We start from the raw sequence: 18546 nt of genomic DNA on the forward strand, positions 1-18546 counted from the left end.
AATCCTCATCCAGTAAACGCCTCACCTTTCACTGAACTCCATGCAAACCCTCATTTCTACTTTACACGGCGGTGACAAGCATCGGGCGCGTTTCCGAACTAGACGCTCTCTCGTTTCATGTGATGGTGACGGTGTCGTTGAGGTACGAGGAATGGTGACTGTATCATGGTTCAATATTGTTTGCTTTGAAAAAATGCTTTTATTTGTACAACCTTCAGTATTCAGGTACAGTGTTAGAGATTGTTAGAAATACTCTGCCCTTCTCCCCCGCCAGCCAGTCAGCACCATGACTCTTGACAGAAACAGTAGCTGGAACATTTAGTGGCATGAAATTACAAAATGTGAGCACCCCCTAGCTCCCCCCCCCCCCCCACCTTTTACCTGCAAACGGTGTCTGCTTTTCAAATGTGCTCAAAGAACCTGACGGCAGCTTTTTAAAAGACAACACCCCTCAGACGTTGTTTATAGTGAGGAGACGTTCACCTGACAACTCAGTGTAAGACCCGCTGACTTAATTTTCATTGAAATAAATGAGCATGTGCATGTACTGGCGTGTCTGTTTGTGACCCGTAACCAGTCAGATGACGTTTGATCTACTGAACACCGTGTGTTTTCAGAAGTTTGCAGAGGATTTTGCGTGTTATTTGCAGTTTGCGTGACTCTTTTTCTCTGACATTAACTATTCATGTTTTTGAAGTGTACAGTGCCTGGCAGCCATCCAGCAACCTGAATTTACCAAATTAAAAAAAGAAGGGCTCCTTTATACATCGGTTCGTTTGAATGAAAGCGAGAAGGAGCATCTTAAAGATCATCTTGTCTCCTAAAGCAGGAAATAATACCTAAACCTTCATAATGTGTTCAATATTTAATCCTTTGGCCCGAAACATAATGTGGGAATTTAACAGCAACGAAGAAAAATGTAATACATTGGAAAAAAGGTTGATAATATATAATTAACGCGCTGTTATTAAACTCAAGGCCAGCAATCATCTAAATTAATCCTGCAATATTTTCCAGCTACGGTCATCAGTTGACAATTTGAATCAATACTACATTCATTTTCTATTTATTAAATTTTAAGTAAACCAAAACAGCCAGTGAAATAATCTGAAGTCCCAAAAATCGAAGCGTGCATGTGTGTGTGTGTGTTCAGGTGTGTGCACCTTCTCCACACATACATTCAGGTTAATAACTGCTAAAAATTAGCCAGCTGTCTCCTGAGCTTCACCTTTCCTCTGAGACCTGGACCGGGATCCAGTGTTACAGAACCACAAGCTCAAAGAAAACACACTGACAGATGATTTTCAAAAACTTCCAACAACAAACTCAGAGGTTCAACCAAGAGCAGTGACAAGGATGAGGCTTTGAATTGGACGTGGTTACTATATTTGATATTTCCATCACACTACTTGTGTATCCGAGGAAAGGGGGAAGTTTATTTTGTAAACTTGATATCATGATCTCAACTTCTAAATCTGTTGATCGCAAAAACAAACATAAATACAACTTTTTCCCCTTGCATTTTTTTTTTTTACTTTCTAAAGGGTTAATAACTTCTCACATGCCTTCTATCATCCTTAGCGGCTCACTGATATCAGTTGGTGTCGTCAAGAAACGCACACACACACACGCACGCACGCACGCATGCACACGCACGCACTGGCCGCTGCAGGCTGCATCCGTCCTGCACGCCGCATCCAGCGCGCAACAAAAAAAAAAAAAAAGAACAATAAATTGGAAATCAGCAGCGGGACGCGCCGGCCGGCGGCTGATCAACGCCTGATCGATTCTTGTATCGGAATATCATCCATCGCCGCATGGTGACGTCACGCCGCTGGTCGTCGGCGACGGCGGCGGCTGGGCGGGCTGGTGGGCGGGCGGCGGAGGCTGCACGCCGACGCCGGGGGTAGATGGGCGCATCGGAGCCGCCGCACCGGATTAACGGAAACGCACGATAGTGCACGAGGAGGAGCGCGGGCGTCTCTCGGTGTGAGTGCGTGCGCGTGGCGTGGCGTGGCGTGGCGTGGCGTGGCGTGGCGTGGCGTTGCGCGGCGGCGCTGGTTTGTTGTCCTCCGCGGGGATGTAGTCGCCGCCGTGGCCGCCTGCAGGAGGGGGATGGATGCGTAACAGGACGGATCGAGCCAGCGGTGGCCTGCTTCTCTGCAACATCTGGCCGGTGAGTCGCTCTTAACAGCGGGAGGGAGGCGGGTCGCGCTGCGTGCACGCGCGTGCACGTGTGCGCATGAGTGTATATGTGTGTGTGTGTGTGTGTGTGAAGCAGGTACGGACACAAGGGGTCGGTGTCAGTGCGGCTCCGTTCCCCGGGTCTCGGGTCCGGTGAGTCGGCGTGACCTCGTCCTTGGCTCGGCGGAGGCCGGCTGATAAACGTGCACGTCTGAGTGACAGCTTGAATGATGGCCGAGTGAAATATGGAACACCTTGGACGTGACACGCCGGTTAATGTGCACGCACACCTGCACCCTTGGAGCTAAAACTATTGCACCGAACCAGGCTTTTGCACACACACACACACACACACACAGATGCACATACACAGGGTTGTTTGCACTGTGAATCCCTGCAGGCTTTGCAGGAAAAATCCCTCCCGCTCTGTTATTGTCCATCACAAGATCAGCTCCCGTGGTCCCCGGAGGGGCTCCGGTGCTCCGACAACGTGATGGAGCCCGGCAGGACGGCTGCCGGAGACGGAACGCCGCCCTCCTCCGACCGTAACCCCCCTGTGCTGCTGTTGGACAGGGTCAGAGAGGGCGTCTCAGCAACCAGCCGACTCCGGACTACAGCGGGGCGGCGATGGAGGAGGGGGACTCGGAGGGGGGAGGGCCCATGGCGGTCAGAGAGGAGCCGAGCACCATCAGCGCCACCAGCACGACCACCACCAACCTACTGGCTTCCGTCAAGGAGCAGGTAGGAGAAAAAACCTTTCGTCCCGTCGGGGCCGGCAGATGCGGGTTTTTCGATCACCTTGTGTTCGCGCTCCTATTTTTTCCCGCTTCGGAGGGAATGTAGATTTCCCGTCCCCTCCTCGACTCATTCGTTCATTCCCGATATCGGGGAGCAAGATATGACCTCCTCTGACAGATGGAAATCTTAACTTTTAAATAAGTGCTTTGTGGCATCGTCGTTCCCGGATTTGGTCGTTGGCCGGATTTGGTCGAAACGACGATCAAGACAACCTACTTTTGAATTTGCCTTTACATGCGTGTCTGTGTGTGTGTGTGTGTGTGTGTGTGTGTGCAGGGAGGCTGTGCATTTGTATTCCTTAAACACTTGCAGAGGGACGTTTGGGGCGACGGGGGGGGTCGCACCTCTCCGCCGCCTTTATTCGGAGGGTCGGGGCCTGAGAAGTTGGCCTAACGTCTAATTGTCGAATCGGCGGAATCGCCGGATGAAGTCAATTTACAGCGAGAGTCCCGGCTGATTATCTCAGGAGGAGGGAAGAGCGTCTCTGCTGAACGCTCCCCATCCAAAGACTCATAAATAATAAGGAAAGGGCAGGAAGCAAGCGAGGGGAAGATAAGGAAACATCCAGTGGCTGAGATTGGTGTAATTAAAGGGTAGATTAATCAGGGGTGTGTGTGACCCCGGGTGGGTGAAATGGAGTGGATCTCAGGTGCGGACGGTTCGCATTTCTCGCCGTTTATTCCGTCTCCAGCTCGTCCATGGATACGACGGAAATTTTTTTTCTGCCTGCGATTGTTTTGGACGCACAGCAGCAACGCGCGGGTCGCGACGACGATAAAAAACACTCGTGTTGGATTTGTTTGCTGTGGCTCTGATCGGCCGGAGTCACGCCCGCTGCAGGAGGTGGACAGAAAGCCAATATTTTTATTCTGTAAGAAAAACGTATGCATAGAATCGCTGTAAGAAAAGGTTTGTTTGTGTCGGACAGGCAAGACTTCCTGCTTCTGAGTGTTACAGATACTTTTTGTGTACTGTCATTTCCCAACTATTGAGCGCACCTGAATATAAGCCGCATCGCCTAAAACGAAGTAAATAAATATATTTGCACATATACAGGCCGCACTTGTCTACAAGCCCCAGGTGTCCACATTGTAACGTGAGATATTTACAGAGAAACATTTATGTTTTTTTAACTTTTAGTTAAATCCACATATAACATCCACATATACATAGTGGAAATGCTTTTTTTTTTGGAACAGTGCTCGTAACACGACTGATTGGAAAAAGATTAATAATATATAACACAAGAAAAAGTCCATCTATCCATCCATTTTTTATCCCCCGCTTTGTCTTCTTCGTTTTCCCCCTGCGCACTAAAACCATTAAAATCGGCTTCTCCGGTGTTGGAATTTTACTGTAATTTCATTGGTCCGATGTGATGAGGCTAAATGTTTTGGCGGCACGAAGCCCATCAGCCCCACCAAAAAAATCCATAAATTAAGTCGCATCATTTTTTAAGCCGCACTTTGCAAAGTGTGTGATAAAAGTAGCGGCTTATAGTCCGGAAATTACGGCAACTTCACTCAAACGCAAAAGAGTCACTCAAATATGCCAGATATCTGGAGGAAGTGAGTAACACTTGTTATTTTGCTGTTGGGTGTTTGCTCTTCTTCTTCTTCTTCTTCCCCTCCTCTGAAATCCCTTTGCATTTGGCGTTTGGCGCCGTGTTTGACTCCGCCCCCTTCCTCACCTGTCCGTCCCCACGGCAACCGCGTTGTTGCCTCACACGACGGCGCATATTCTCCATCTGCAAGAAACTTTCTCTCCTAGTCTTTCCCTGCCTTTTTTTGTGTTTTTTTTTTGTGTGCATATTTACTAAATTGAAGGTTTGAGGCAGTAAAATTAAAAAAAATGCTCATTTTTAAAATGCTGGGTGTTTTAAGCGGACCGTCTTTATTTTTATGTGTGATGCATTAGCGGGAGGCGTTTTGATTCTGGAACGCAGATGAAGCTTTTTGGCATCTCTAAGGGGTCTGCAGGTCCTTTAAGATAAGATAATACTTTACTGATTGCCATAGAGGAAATTCATCGTCACATCAGTGCAACAATAACCATCTCAATAAATATGAATACAAATGTAAAATAAATAACACAAATACATAGAAGAAACACCATCAGCAAGGATAAAAATAGATAAGAGAATGAAAAAAAAAAACAACAACAAATAGAAAAATTGGACGATCAGGGTGAGAATAGAGTGACAACAAGGATAAAAAAAAAATAATAATAATTCCGGGTCGCTGTCTGATTTATAACCCCATTGGTCCAGAAAACCCAGACTCCCCTCCACTTTTCTGCGAGTCTCCCGTCCGCTGTGTTTTCTCCAGATCTTAATTACGCCTGGACAGCTGCCATGTTCACCATCCCCTGGGTGTGACTCTGGATTAGGCTCGCTGCTATTTAAAGGTCCATGTTGTCCAAGAAAAGACAATCTGCTCCTTCTTCTAATCTGCGTGGTTTCCCTGGGAGCCGCCCGTCGCCGATGTGAAGTTAAGGAAGAGGCTTCTTTCATGTGGGTTTCTGCTGAACGCAGCAGGAGCTCCGCCGAACGCTTGGAGCTCAGAGGCGGACACGCCATCTCGGCAAATGTTTGGGTTTGTCTGCTGATAAAACAGCTGGCTGGTTTTTAGGAAGTGAACTGTTTTGTATGAAACGATATTCAATGAATGGATGAGTGGAAATAGCAAAACTGACAGCAATGAGAGATGCATGCGCAGTACAGTGGTCCCTTAAGACACAAATTAGATCCAGAAGTAAGATAAGATAAGATAAGATAAGATAAGATAGTTTATTGATCTCCATAAGGGAAATTCCTTTGTCACTGCAGCGTAAAGTTATAATGTCAAAAATAAATAAAAATATAAATTATATAAATAATAATATATGAAATAAAATAAAATAAAATAAAATAAAATAAAATAAAATAAAATAAAATAAAATAAATATAGAGACAGTTAGAAGACAGAAGATAGCAAGACATCCACAAATAAATAGGCAGCAGGGAGAACAACAACAAAAGCAACATCAGGGATAATGATGGACAACAGAATGGAATAGTAAGGGTGAAAAATACACAACCAGAACTAAACGACAATATGAATAGATTGGCGATGGCAATGATAAGAATAAAATAAACAAACAAAAAAAAGGAAGGATTTGGATGGGACCAACAAGGATAAGGAAGACAGCAGTTAGGGCATGACAATTGTGAATGGGTGAGGGATGTTGTATGTTTGTATGTTGATTTTTTTTCGTATCTCAAATGAATTTTTCCCATTTAAAGTAACAGAAAACAAATTAGTTTGTTCGGACCCCCCCCCCCAAAAAAAAAAAAAACTCACAAAATAAGGATTTTGTAGAAAATATAGAAAAAAAACCCTGAAAAAGAGAAATATAAATATTGTAAGGGACATCAAAAAAAAAAGAAGAAGGCATCATGAAGTGTATTGAAGTTGCAGTAGCTGGCTTAGCGCGTAACACCCAAATTATGAATTTTGATTTTCTCGCTTTTGTCTTTGTATCATGACATTTTCATATTTTGTGGAAATTTGCTCGAATTACGCTTGGTATCTTAAAACATTCATCTATAAAGTCATTCGTATCTTAAGGTCCACTGTATGTACGTTAAGGTCAGATAACGGATCCTGGGAAATAATGACTGAAAATAGACGCCCCTTAATTTGTCAGAAAAAATATCTGACAAAAAGCAAAAAGGGATATTTTCAAAAAAAAAAAAAAAAAATTATTGATACAGTAGGTTGGCGTCACAGTGGCGCAGTGGTTTGTGTGTGGAGTCTCCATGTTCTCCCCTGGGTTTCCCTCAGGATCGCCGGTTTCCTGCTACAGTCCAAAAAACAAAAAACATATATACATATAAATATATATATATATATATATATATATATATATATATATATATATATATATGTTTTTTGTTTTTATATATTTTATATATATATATATATATATATATATATATATATATATATATATATATATATATATAACGGTACATATATAACGGTAACAGTACATATATATATATATGTATATGAGAATCAGAAAATAGTAATTTAAAAAAAAAAAACTGGAGTTTTAAATCCTCGCTCTTGTGAGAGGGTTCATACCAACGTAACGTCTGACTGATAACTCGCCTGTTTGGTGGGTTGTTTTTTTTTTTGGGTTTTTTTTTTCTTAAACCAGCTCGCTGTAAAAACAGAGAGACCCCCCGCTGGGCCACTTTAACAAAACCTTACGCTTTAAGAGGCAATTTCATTTAATGAACCCCGTACTGCAAACCCGGGAGACCCTGCTTTACGGTCACGTCACGCGGTTACGTTGCTTGGAAATGAAGCTTCGGAAACTTGGGAATTAAACACGCTGTGCTTTAATTTTTCTATAACTCTGGTCATTTTTATGATCATTTTTATTTATCGGACAATGAAATCAAGCTTTACTCCTTGGTGGCTTTCGAGGGCAGATTTCTCGCTTATTATTCAATGTGAGGCTTTGTTTATTTTCAGTGAATTATCATCATTTTTTTTTTTTTCAAGCTGTCGTAAATTGCTTTTCTGGTCAGTTCTAGAAAATCCTTGGTGATAATATCTTGTCACAGTTTTGTGTCAATTCCTCCAAGGCTTATAGTGACCGCTCACTAATTTTTACGTTATTCTCGCGCCCGCCTCTTTTCGCACGTCATCATTTCACGATGATGTCAAAGACGGTGTTAATCAGCTGTCCGAGACACCAATCAGGGCCGTGCATCTCATCGCGGTCTCGGACGGTTGAGAGCAGAAAACACGATCGAGTGATTTCACCTTTTCACCGGCGGTGAGACGCAGACAGCAGCGGCGCCGAAGCATCCGACCCCCCCGCCTCCGCTCCCCCGCTTTGCCGTTCCTCCACAGAAATGTCAAATTAGACGTGCTAAATGGAGCACATCAGTTCTTGCCTCTCATTCTGCCGGGGCGCCGGTGGGCTTTTTTTTCGTTTGAGCCTGCGGGGGCCGAAGGTCGTGTTGTTTTTCACCCGTTTTGGGGGATAACGGTATCGGATGGGTGAAACGGCGAGCTCGCGGCCCGCAGGAGGGGAGGGAGCGTTTGACGTCGACCTCAAGCCGCTCAGAAGCGCCGACCTCCTTCGAACCCGCATTAAATATGGAGGCAAATATATGCAAGTGGCGACGGTTGTTCCTATTAAAGTTAAAGCAGTGATGGCGAAAACTGTAATCCGTCATAAATGATGCAGAGCCTCCTCTTGCTCTACCACAATATCATGAATTTTAGATCCGCCAGACTTTATTTAAGTAAATTATTCACGCTATTTACGCGCGTCCAAACACTGAGACCTTGGTGGAAAACTTCGACCAAACCAGAATCATTTTAGCTGCCCATCTGCCTAATTTGGGTTTTATTTGTGCAACTTTGTCAGAAATGTCGGTGAATATTTCAGTTTTTGCCGCCGGATTAAAGCGGAAGCCCAGAGGTGAGTCAGATGATGCGATCGCTCGCGCCGAACGTGCTCACGGCACAGATTTACACCGTTGTTTTCCCGGCGCAGACGAGGCCGAGGCGATGTCAACAGTCCCTCCCCTCACACGGATTCTACAAGAAACCGTCTTTACGGTGCCGCTTGTTTACTCTGAATTAAACATCTCCCGCATTTTGTGGGGATTCGCCTGCCGAGCGCCTGGCAGCGTGATGACACGTCGGCTGCCAGATCAGCTGCATAAATGTCTCGTTCCCGTCCCCACGGCTTTTTTTTTTTTTTTTTTTAGAAATATGAGGAGGCATAACAGCAGCATGAGATTCCTGGCTTGAAAAACTGAATTACCTGAGACCTTTTAAGTTTAAAAATCCATGGGAGGAAATGTGAGGACTGGCCACAGAGACCGCAAACAGACAGTGAGAGACGACGTTACATTTAGGCAGGAAAAACATTAAACATCAGCAAGAAACGACCTGGAAATCTATGACGAATTACAAAGGGATTAACGAGAATCAATAAGATGTGAAAAAACAAAACACAAACAAACAAAAAAAAATATTGACATTGGAAGTTAGTTGTAAATAAATGCCCACAAAAATAACCACAAAAATATGACAGAAATTATTGAAAAATAAAAAAGACAGAATAACAATAGAAATTGTATAATCTGTAAGAACAAAAGGGGAGAAAAAATAAATAAGTAAGGCTAGTAAGAGCTGGAAAGACCCATCTCACCTGTACAGCAGATCAATGCAAACTGCTACATGGATACATTTATGATAATAATAATAGTGATAATCATAATAATGATAATAATGATAATGAAAATAATTGTCATGATTGTGATATTTTTTTTAGCAATAGGCTAATGAATAATTAGCACAAAAGCTTCTCTAAAGTGCCAAATCATTTAGAAAAAAAAAATCTAAAAATGATTTAAATCCTGGTGGGGGACCTTGAACTTCTCTTCTCTCACTTTGTTAAGAATGTGCTCTGCTAATGCATTTGTGTTAATTATAGAAAAGCAAATCAAAGGGACAGCATGACGCCTGTGTATCACACACACACACACACACACACACACACACACACAAATTGGTAATGAAGCTCTGGGGCTTTTTGCACTTGCTTTTCTGCTTTCCTGCTTGTACAAGGAACACTCAGCTCCGGTGGCTTCACCCTGCACTTCCAACCGCTTCCATGGCAAAAGAACTCGTTTCTTTCCCCTGAACTGTAGAGAAAAATGCCATGTGACCGGAGGTCCCCGCGGACGCCGCGGCGCCTTATTTTGCAAGACAGCTCCCAGGTGGAAAAGCGGGTTCCAGCTGTAAAAACATAATGCTACTGAAAAAAAAAATAAAATAAAGAAAAAGGAACACGCTCGCTCAGCAAAACCTCTCCTGAGGTGGCGGGGAAGTTGGGGGCGGGGATGAGGTGGCGCTGGGTGGGAGGTTGTCAATAAAATAACAACAGGGCCAAGTCAGCGCTCTGCTGGCTCCGTTTGATTTGGAGGACGGCAATCTTTCGGGGGATGATTGATGGAGGAGCTGCGCTTCACGCGAGCTGCAGGGTCACGATATGAGCCGCCGACGACCTCCGTCAACCCGGCGGCGTCACCCCTCCCAGCTCCGCCCCGACACTCCTTATATGTGGAACAAAACTGTTGCCGCGTGACATCTGTCACCCTTCAGACACAGAGCTTATAATGTGAGCGAAGCTGCTGCTGCTGCTGCTCCACATCACGGATGCCTGAGGACGAGGGCTGATGTTCTGCTGCAGAGTCACTGTGATGCAGGAGAAGGAGGAGGAGGAGTAGCAGAAGGAGGGGCGACCATGCACATATATATATCTATATGACAGCCCGCATGGTGATGCTGATAAACAGACTGACTCATTTAAAGTGAGTGCACTGCGGCGCATTTAGAGAGGGAACGATTTGATTTACATCTGAACGCGCCATCTGAACGGAAAAATAACGACTAAAAAATTAGATATCGATTAATTTCGACCGCTTACCGCAAATTCTAGAAGACACGTGTGTCAAACTCAAGGCCCGCGGCCCCGTTGTGGCCCGCGAGAGCGTCTTAAAAGGTCTGATTGTCTTAAAATAAATAAACCAAACGCGTGCATTGACCGTAAACTAGATTTCACGTCGATCACATTCCCCGCCATTAGATTGCAGTGTTTCAACATCAATGCCATTTTTCAACAAGTGGAATTGAGAAATACAAACGATCCTTAAATGTCCAGGAAGAGAAAAGGCTGAAAGGCTGAAAAATTGGAAGGCGAATCCATGTTTGTGCTTCAAGAAGAAAAAAACGTATGTTGTTTTTGCGTTATGAGGCAGCGTCGGTCGTCAGAGAGTAAAATCTACGTCACCAAACACGGAGCTAAGTATGGCAGAGATAGCCTTCCATAAAAACAACAAATTGTACAAGAATTAAAATCCAAACTACGATGGCGGCAGAACGTGTTCACAAAAGCCGCATCCAAAAACACTGCTGCAGTAAAAATAATTTCTTTTACATCAATGCAATGTACATGTAAGATTTTGGATTTGAATGAGTAATTGTTTAACATTATGGAGTATTTACATTTATTTTACATTACATTAGGTTGCATTACACCTTTACTGTCACCATTGATGATGTTGTAAAGACGCCTTGATATATTTTAGATGTAAACCGAAAATTAGCAGCAAACAACCTGAGAATAAAAAGAATAAATATTTGGTTTATAGTGAAAACTTATTAAAAGCGACCAGATATGAACATAAGTGAGCAGAGTGATCAGAAAGACTCCGTCGCCCGTTTTCAAATTGACAAGAAACGAACTGAGAAGTAGAAACATCCCTGAAAAATGTCCAACGGTCCGGTCGCTGCACTCGGGGGGAAAAACTGACATTCGGTTCAATCTTTTCTGTCCTCTGGATTGAGTTTACAGAATCAGGAAGGAAAAGCTGTCAGAGACGGATTCCAAACTGTCACAGACGTCAGAGAAAAAGGCACGAAAAAAAACAAAGCTATTAGTTTGTTTCTCGTCTCTCTTTGTGAAATATATCATGAGCTTCGCATCGCCTGTTTAACCGAACGCCTCGGTTAAACCTTAAAGCGGAGCCGCTCTGCCTTGATTCACAATTTGACAGAAACCAAGAGAGAATCCATCTTCAGATTCCGCCTCCGTCAGATCTCCTCAGCCTACGACCGTCTTTTCATTTCCAGGAGTTATTTATCCGTTCGGGGAACAAACTTTGCCTTTTCTATTTAGTGACTTCTCTTCTCTCCGAATGCCTTTTGACGGTCCTCGGAGGAAGGCCTCAGACCCGCTGCCTCTCATCAGCGGTGGGCGTTAATGTGTTTAGCGGGTTTCGGCGTGGAGGCGGAAGGAGCAGGAGCCGTGGCCGAGCGGCGGCTCGACGCCCGGCCCGCGGGTCAGGCCGCCGTCGGAGGGGCCGCCGAGGTCACAAGGGGGGCTCGCGGATCATTTTTTTTCAGGAATTAAAGGGTTTGGACACTTTATTCTCTGATATTTACGGCGGGTTGACACGCTCTCCCCGTTTCGGCGTGGGTTTCCTCCGGGAAACCACGAAGTGACCCGAGATGTGCGATGTGCCACGTTACCGAGCGATGACGGTTCTCCTCCCCCGGTGACGGCCGGGATAGGCTAGGCGCGCAGGATAAGCGATATAGATAACGAATCACGATATTTCCGCACAGAATACCTGCTTTTTTGAGTCATCGCTGTAAAATGCAGGTTCAATTTTTTTACATTACATTACATTACATTGCATTTGGCAGACGCTTTTATCCAAAGCGACTTACAATAGAGGACATAGGGACTGCAAATACACTTGCAAATACACGATACACAGGAAAAATACAGAACAGTAAGGTTGGGTTATTTAATTTTTTCTTTTTTTTTTTGACAAAGACATACACAAACGTACACACACACACACACACACACACTGCATAGCCTAACTTGGTGCCCAATTTTGAAATTTGAAACCCAACCGGCAGTTGAAGCCGGTTACATTTCGACAAATGCAAATTTATCAAGGACGTTTATTTTAAATGTCTCTCAAAATCAGCAGAATCTGTGCTGAAACTAGTCACTAGAAATCCAACAACAAACAAGCAGCGCTGGACCTTCGTGCCGGATGCTCTTTATGGAGACGGCTTTCGGTGGCTTATAATTTCCAAATCCAGCACATGAAGAAGAAGGAATCAATGAAAGCTAAGGGTTTTCATTGTTTTTTCATTCGTTGGATCGGCTCTGGACGGCGGGTCGCCATCCTTTCGGCGCGGTCACGTGTGGACATTTCGCCGCGGTCCGCACGAAAAAGAGCCCAAAAAAGGCGAATTGCCTTCCCGCGTCTTTTGGGATGAACTCCTTCTGAGAGTCGGGGGAGAACCAGCGGGAGCAGCAGTGAGTCAGAACAGCGGAACTAGGCCAAACATTTCACGCCTATCTCAGATGCGCTGTGGATAAAGCCAAGCGCCGGGCTGCGATTCCACGATTGGACACGGCGAGGAGGAAGAGGATGCAGGGGTCCGCGCTCCGTGTCGGTCTCGAAGAGAGAAACACTTTGTGACTGTGCACAATAAGCCGTTGCGAGTCGCCTCGTATCCTCCGGCCAGTGCGAGATGCGGCCTGGCACCGCTCAGCGCCGGCCTACTTCCAGGCTTCAGGAGGTGACGGGCTGTGTTTGTCCCGGGGGGGGGGCTTCGGAATCGCGGCGGGAACAAGGAGGGCTGTATGTTCTGTCTCGTCTCCGAACGTCCGTAAAGCGATGCAGAGACACGCGGCAGTGTGTTTAAGTCGAGCGCGGAATTCGTCTCGCCCTCTCCTTCCACTGAACCCCATTGGCTGTTGATGACAAACCGCAGAATCCGTCAGTCACATCAGTTTGGTGGTTTTCTTCATGTGTCCGAGGTTTTGGATTCTTTACGTTCCTTTATCCTGACAAGTCAAACATGCTTAACTCCCAGATTTCTTCGTCTTTTCTTTCCGGCCGCACCCTTCAGGGCTCGTCGTGTTCCTCCATCCACCTGCATCCTTTTTCCTCTTCACTTCTTCATTCCATCCATAAATCTCGTGCACAGTCTTCCCTTAGGCGTTTCCAGTCCCAGGACCTTTCTCTCAATATACATTTCACAACCATAAGGCGCACCGCACTAAAAGGCGCAGTCTCAGTTATGTATGGCATTACTGTATTTAACACACACATAAGGCGCACCTGATTATAAGGCGCACCTGATTATAAGGCGCGGGTTTTATATACAAGCCACGCCCACACCTTTAACGTTCTCATGGTGTCCTCTACTACGCCCGCCTTACAACAACAACACACACACAAGCATACAAGTTTGCGTATTTTGAAATAGAGCGGGAGCAAAACTGAGTTTGGTATTCACATTTTTTTACCGGTAATCGTCATCAATCAAACCCATCCAAGTCCTCATCCTCTGTTTCTGATTTGAACAGCTGCGCTAAATTTCACTGTTGGAGTCACTTTCCGTTCCGCTTTCCTCGGAAATGATGCCGGCTTTTGCGAAAGCTCAAACAGAAATGCCAGCGGACACGTTAGCCCAAGCATCTATGATCTATTCGCAAATTGTGGCGCTGCCTTCCACTCTAGTGAAACTGTGGTCTCCAAGAAGACTTTTCGTAAACCGTTGTGCTTATTGCTACCGTGCCGGTCCCCTTCTTGTCCACAGTGTGAGTCACCGGGATGTCTTCGTCCATGTTGGTGATGCGGCTGGGCTGGATGTGTTTGTCGGCAATGTTTTCAGGGTTGCTTAAACAACGATCTTCTGCATAACGCACATTCCCGTTCTTTTATATACAATCAACGCCTGCACTTCCTCCTTTAACATTCTCATGGTGTTCTCTACTACGTTCGCCTTAAAACAACAACAACACCCACAGGGCGCACTGCACTATTGGGTGTGCCGTACATTTTGAAGAAAATCTAAGACTTTTATGTGCGCCTTATAGTTGTGAAAATACGGTATTCGCTGGCCCTCCTCCGTGCATGTCCGAACCCTCTTAGTCTGGCTTCTTCTCCAAAACATCTTCCATGTGTTGCCCCATCTGATAGACACACCTCTGGTCTTATCCATTCTCTTCACTTCCAAAGAACCAAGAACCTCAACATTTTCATCTCTGGCACCAACACTGAAGTATGATAGATGACGACGCAGTGTGTGTGTTTGTATGTGTGTGTGTGTGTGTGTGTGTGTGTGTTTGTTGGGGGGGGGGCCTTCATATCTATGAAAAGCTGAACAATAGCGCCTTATGTCCGTTCACAGACTTCTGTCTTGTGGGTCTGCAAAGCAAGAACGCTAGAGACTTTCGGATGAACGGAAGTCACATCATTGAATGCTGTGTTTTTTCCTGTTTATCGGACCAAATTAATCAAACCAGGAGCGTCAACATGTTCCTTTTCGGTTATGATCCGTCTGATCATCTCTCTCTGTGCATTTTAATCTGTATTTCCATTCCACCATTCAGACAGGAGGAAAATTTGTATCAGTACCTTTGTTTCTTAGTGAATCCGTACCTCAACCAGCTACATCAGCATGTGAGCTACTTGTAAAATGTTCTAAAAATGATTTACCTACTATGAAAATGTAAAACATGTATTTATTTATAAATATAGGATAAAGAATGAGTCCATTAGAGGGACAGCACTTGTTTTTTGTAGAGAAGGTCAGAGAAGCCAGAAAAAGACGGTTGGGTCATATTGTGAATGCATTGGCAGACGGATGCTGGAATTGGGCGTCCGAAGAGAAGATTTATGGACGTCGTGAGAGAAGATATGAAGTTAGTTGGTGTGAGAGAGGAGGATACAGAGAATAGGGTTTGATGGAGGAGGTTGATTCACTGTGGTGAAGCCTGAAGGGAAAAGCCCCAAGGAAAAGAGGGTATTTATTTATAAATATATTGAGAATTCTTTCTATGTTCTGCTCAAAAAAAAATACAGGAAACACTAGAATAAAACATGCTAGATCTGAATGAATGAAATATTCTTATTAAATACTTTGTTCTTTACACAGTTGAATGTGTATGATTCATTGAAAATCAAAATGATAGTGGAAAAACAGATGACAACAAGTCCGAATGAATCGGTGTTGCTTTCTAATTGGACACTTTAATTTCACACAAGTGTGATGGACTTGGAGTTACATTGTGTTATTTAAGTGTTCCCTTTATATTTTTTTTATCTTATATTTTCCCTTTTACTTTATATTTAGATGTTGGTGTGCCTTGCATAACTGCATGAACCCCTTTTGCACAATACAACTCTGTATATTGATTCTGTATGACTTGCACTGATAGAATAGAATAGAATAGAATATTACATTAAGCGCCCCATTTTGGGGAAATTTCAACCATACAAAGCAGAAGTGGACAGTGTAAGAAGAGTTATCAAAAATAGAAGAACTGAGAATAAACAATATAAACAGGTATTAACAAGAGCATTGACAAGTTGTCCCTAAACAATGAGGCTCTATATAAACAATATAAACATGTGATTTTGCGACTAGCAGCAAACAGCAGCAATACTTGTCGCGGTAGCAGAATGGAATCAGCTGCGCATGTGTTGTCTGGACAGCACACTTCCGAATGAACATCCTACTTTTTATGAACAGTTTCATTAATCTTGAACATTTCCCTTTCTTTGGTATAGCGATGGTAGACTGGCAGATCTGGCAAACGCACTTAGAAGTTGACATATTAAAAAAAAAAAAAATTAATAGTAAGTTTTTAGCTTCTTACTTCGTCCAGATCCTCTATTCATTTTAATAATCTTTCTTTAGTTTGAAATAAATAAATTGGAGGATAACTAAGTAACTCATTCAACTTACCATGTGTCAGAAAAGGTCGGATATCAGACTTGCTACCCTGTACGTCAATTAAGTGACAAATTTAATAATTAGGATGGTATTTTTTTAATAGCATGCGATCTACCTTCACTAACTTTGCGATCGATTGGTAGATTGCGATCGACTTATTGGGATGAAGTTACCTGATTTTGCTAGCTGAAGGTCAAAGTTTAGGGTAACTGAATGTGCAACATTTGAAAATGGAAATTAGACCAATTATTCACAAATGGGTAAAAACACGTGTATAAACTACTTGATAACAATTCTGCATTTTGGATTCTGTCAAACCATTCAATTGAGGTCCATTTTTGTCTTTTCTTTCTTTTTTTTTTTAATATCTAAAATCAGAGTTCACTGACTCAACCCAGACATGGATTGTGGTCGGATGAAGAAAAAAAAAAAAGTACATTTTCCAGTGCAGCTAATTTACTTGTTTGTTTATGCAGTCAAAAGGAAAGTATCATGAATAAATTGGTTTATTAGTCCGTAGGTTATTAAATTAGTCTTTAAAAATAACCAAATGCTACCTTGATAGCAGAAAGCACAAGACAGTCTGAGAATGACAATAAATTGATGAATAATTTAAAACAGCTGTTAGGGGTAAATGAGGAGAAAGTGATTACACTGACAAAAATGTAAATTACAGGTTGTTTATACAGTAAAGTCGTGTTCAGAATCCTTTATGGGATTTTAGATTAATATAGATTAACCACTCATTATTTCATGGAGACGCTTTTAATTTATTTTTAGAAGCAGGTATCGTTATATATGAATATTAATTTCATTGTAATTTTATTTTTTTTGTCGTTGTTGTAGGTGGGACAGCATTTTCTCAAGGGTATTGGTATACGGTATTATTTTACGCTGTGACAGTTTGACCATCCAGTGAGGATGATGTACTTGAAAAAGGAGCTGTCCTGTCCAGCTCTGAAAAATATAAAGTCATTTCTTTTTCCCATATTCTATATATTGAGATGATATTTTTATTATCTTAATGCCAGGATTCTTATTGTCTAAGTCATTTTTCTCCAAATATCTAAAGAGCCTTGGGGCTATAAGCCTGTGCTAATGTACAAAAAAATGAATCTTGAATAAAAAGGCCAATTTTTTTCCAGGAAAAATGTCAAAACCATTTAATCAAGCTGTAAAAGCTTCTATCTTGCTTGCATAAGTGTTGCGCTTGAAATCAATTCCTTTGCTGAACTTATGCAGCAGAGAAATTAATTGACCATTTTGTGATAGTTTGGAGCAGTAGCCTCCCAGCAGCATCAGCGCTACAGTATTTGCAGACAAACATCTCTCCAATTAAACGGCAACAGAAAAATCAACACTTATTAAAACAGCGGAGTTTGCTCCGTGTAGCTGCTCTCCTCGTGGGGATCATTAAAATTTCATGCAGTCTGAGCCAACATGATGTACCGCAAGTCTCCATCTCCACTGTTTGGCATGTTGTGAAGGTGTCCAATACTGTGGGAATTATCTAAAAACACCTGTGTGTGTTTGCCTTTACTTGAAAATGGCGACTCGCCTGGATGGAATCCAGCCGGTCGGCCCGCTCTCGGCACCTGCGGTGTCTGACTTTTTAGAAAAGTCTGCACCGGTTAAGGCTAAACAAATAACCGGCAGGAGCAGCCAATCACTGTCTGTCTAAAGATGCTGTCAAGGTTGTAGCGTCACATGACCAGCGCTGACCCAAATACAGGCGGGTTTTTAAGCAGATGAAAAGCTGCCACGTCAACATAAATGTCCTTTGTAGTTTTTAAAGGATTATGATATTAAGGACTGAACTGGAAAAAAAAATGTTTTTGTTTCATAAATACAGCATATGTATGTGTGTTTGTGTGTGTGTCTGTGTGTATTTGTGTATATAGTACTACTGATTTATCACTTTTACATATGACTTTTGATATGATGATGATTGCGCACAGTTATGTCATTGTCAGGTGTGTGTGTGTGTGTGTGTGTGTATGAATTACCACTGATTTCTCCCTTTTACATTATTATTGATATGATGATGATTGCGCACAGTTATGTCATTGTCAGGTGTGTGTGTGTGTGTGTATGAATTACCACTGATTTTTCCCTTTTACATTATTATTGATATGATGATGATTGCGCACAGTTATGTCATTGTCAGGTATGCGTGTGTGCGTGTGTGTGTGTGTTTGTGTGTCTGTGTGTGTGT

The 18546-nt window shown here is 43.2% G+C and overlaps 1 protein-coding gene across 1 annotated transcript in view; it reads left to right on the forward strand.

Moving 5' to 3' along the window:
* The first annotated feature begins 1863 nt into the window (after window positions 1–1863).
* Window positions 1864–18546, forward strand: part of LOC147233558 (plakophilin-4-like) — a 70961-nt gene continuing 54278 nt past the window's right edge. The window contains exons 1-2 of the mRNA XM_086148511.1: window positions 1864–2176; window positions 2758–2925. Coding sequence (XP_086004637.1) covers window positions 2120–2176; window positions 2758–2925 — 225 coding nt within the window. The 5' untranslated portion in view covers window positions 1864–2119. The remainder of the gene's footprint in view (window positions 2177–2757; window positions 2926–18546) is intronic.

Source organism: Fistularia commersonii, chromosome 6 (genome assembly GCF_037954325.1).
Source record: "Fistularia commersonii isolate RoL2024-O1a breed Wild chromosome 6, RoL_Fcom_v1.0, whole genome shotgun sequence".
In the NCBI taxonomy this organism is placed as follows: Eukaryota; Metazoa; Chordata; class Actinopteri; order Syngnathiformes; family Fistulariidae; genus Fistularia; species Fistularia commersonii.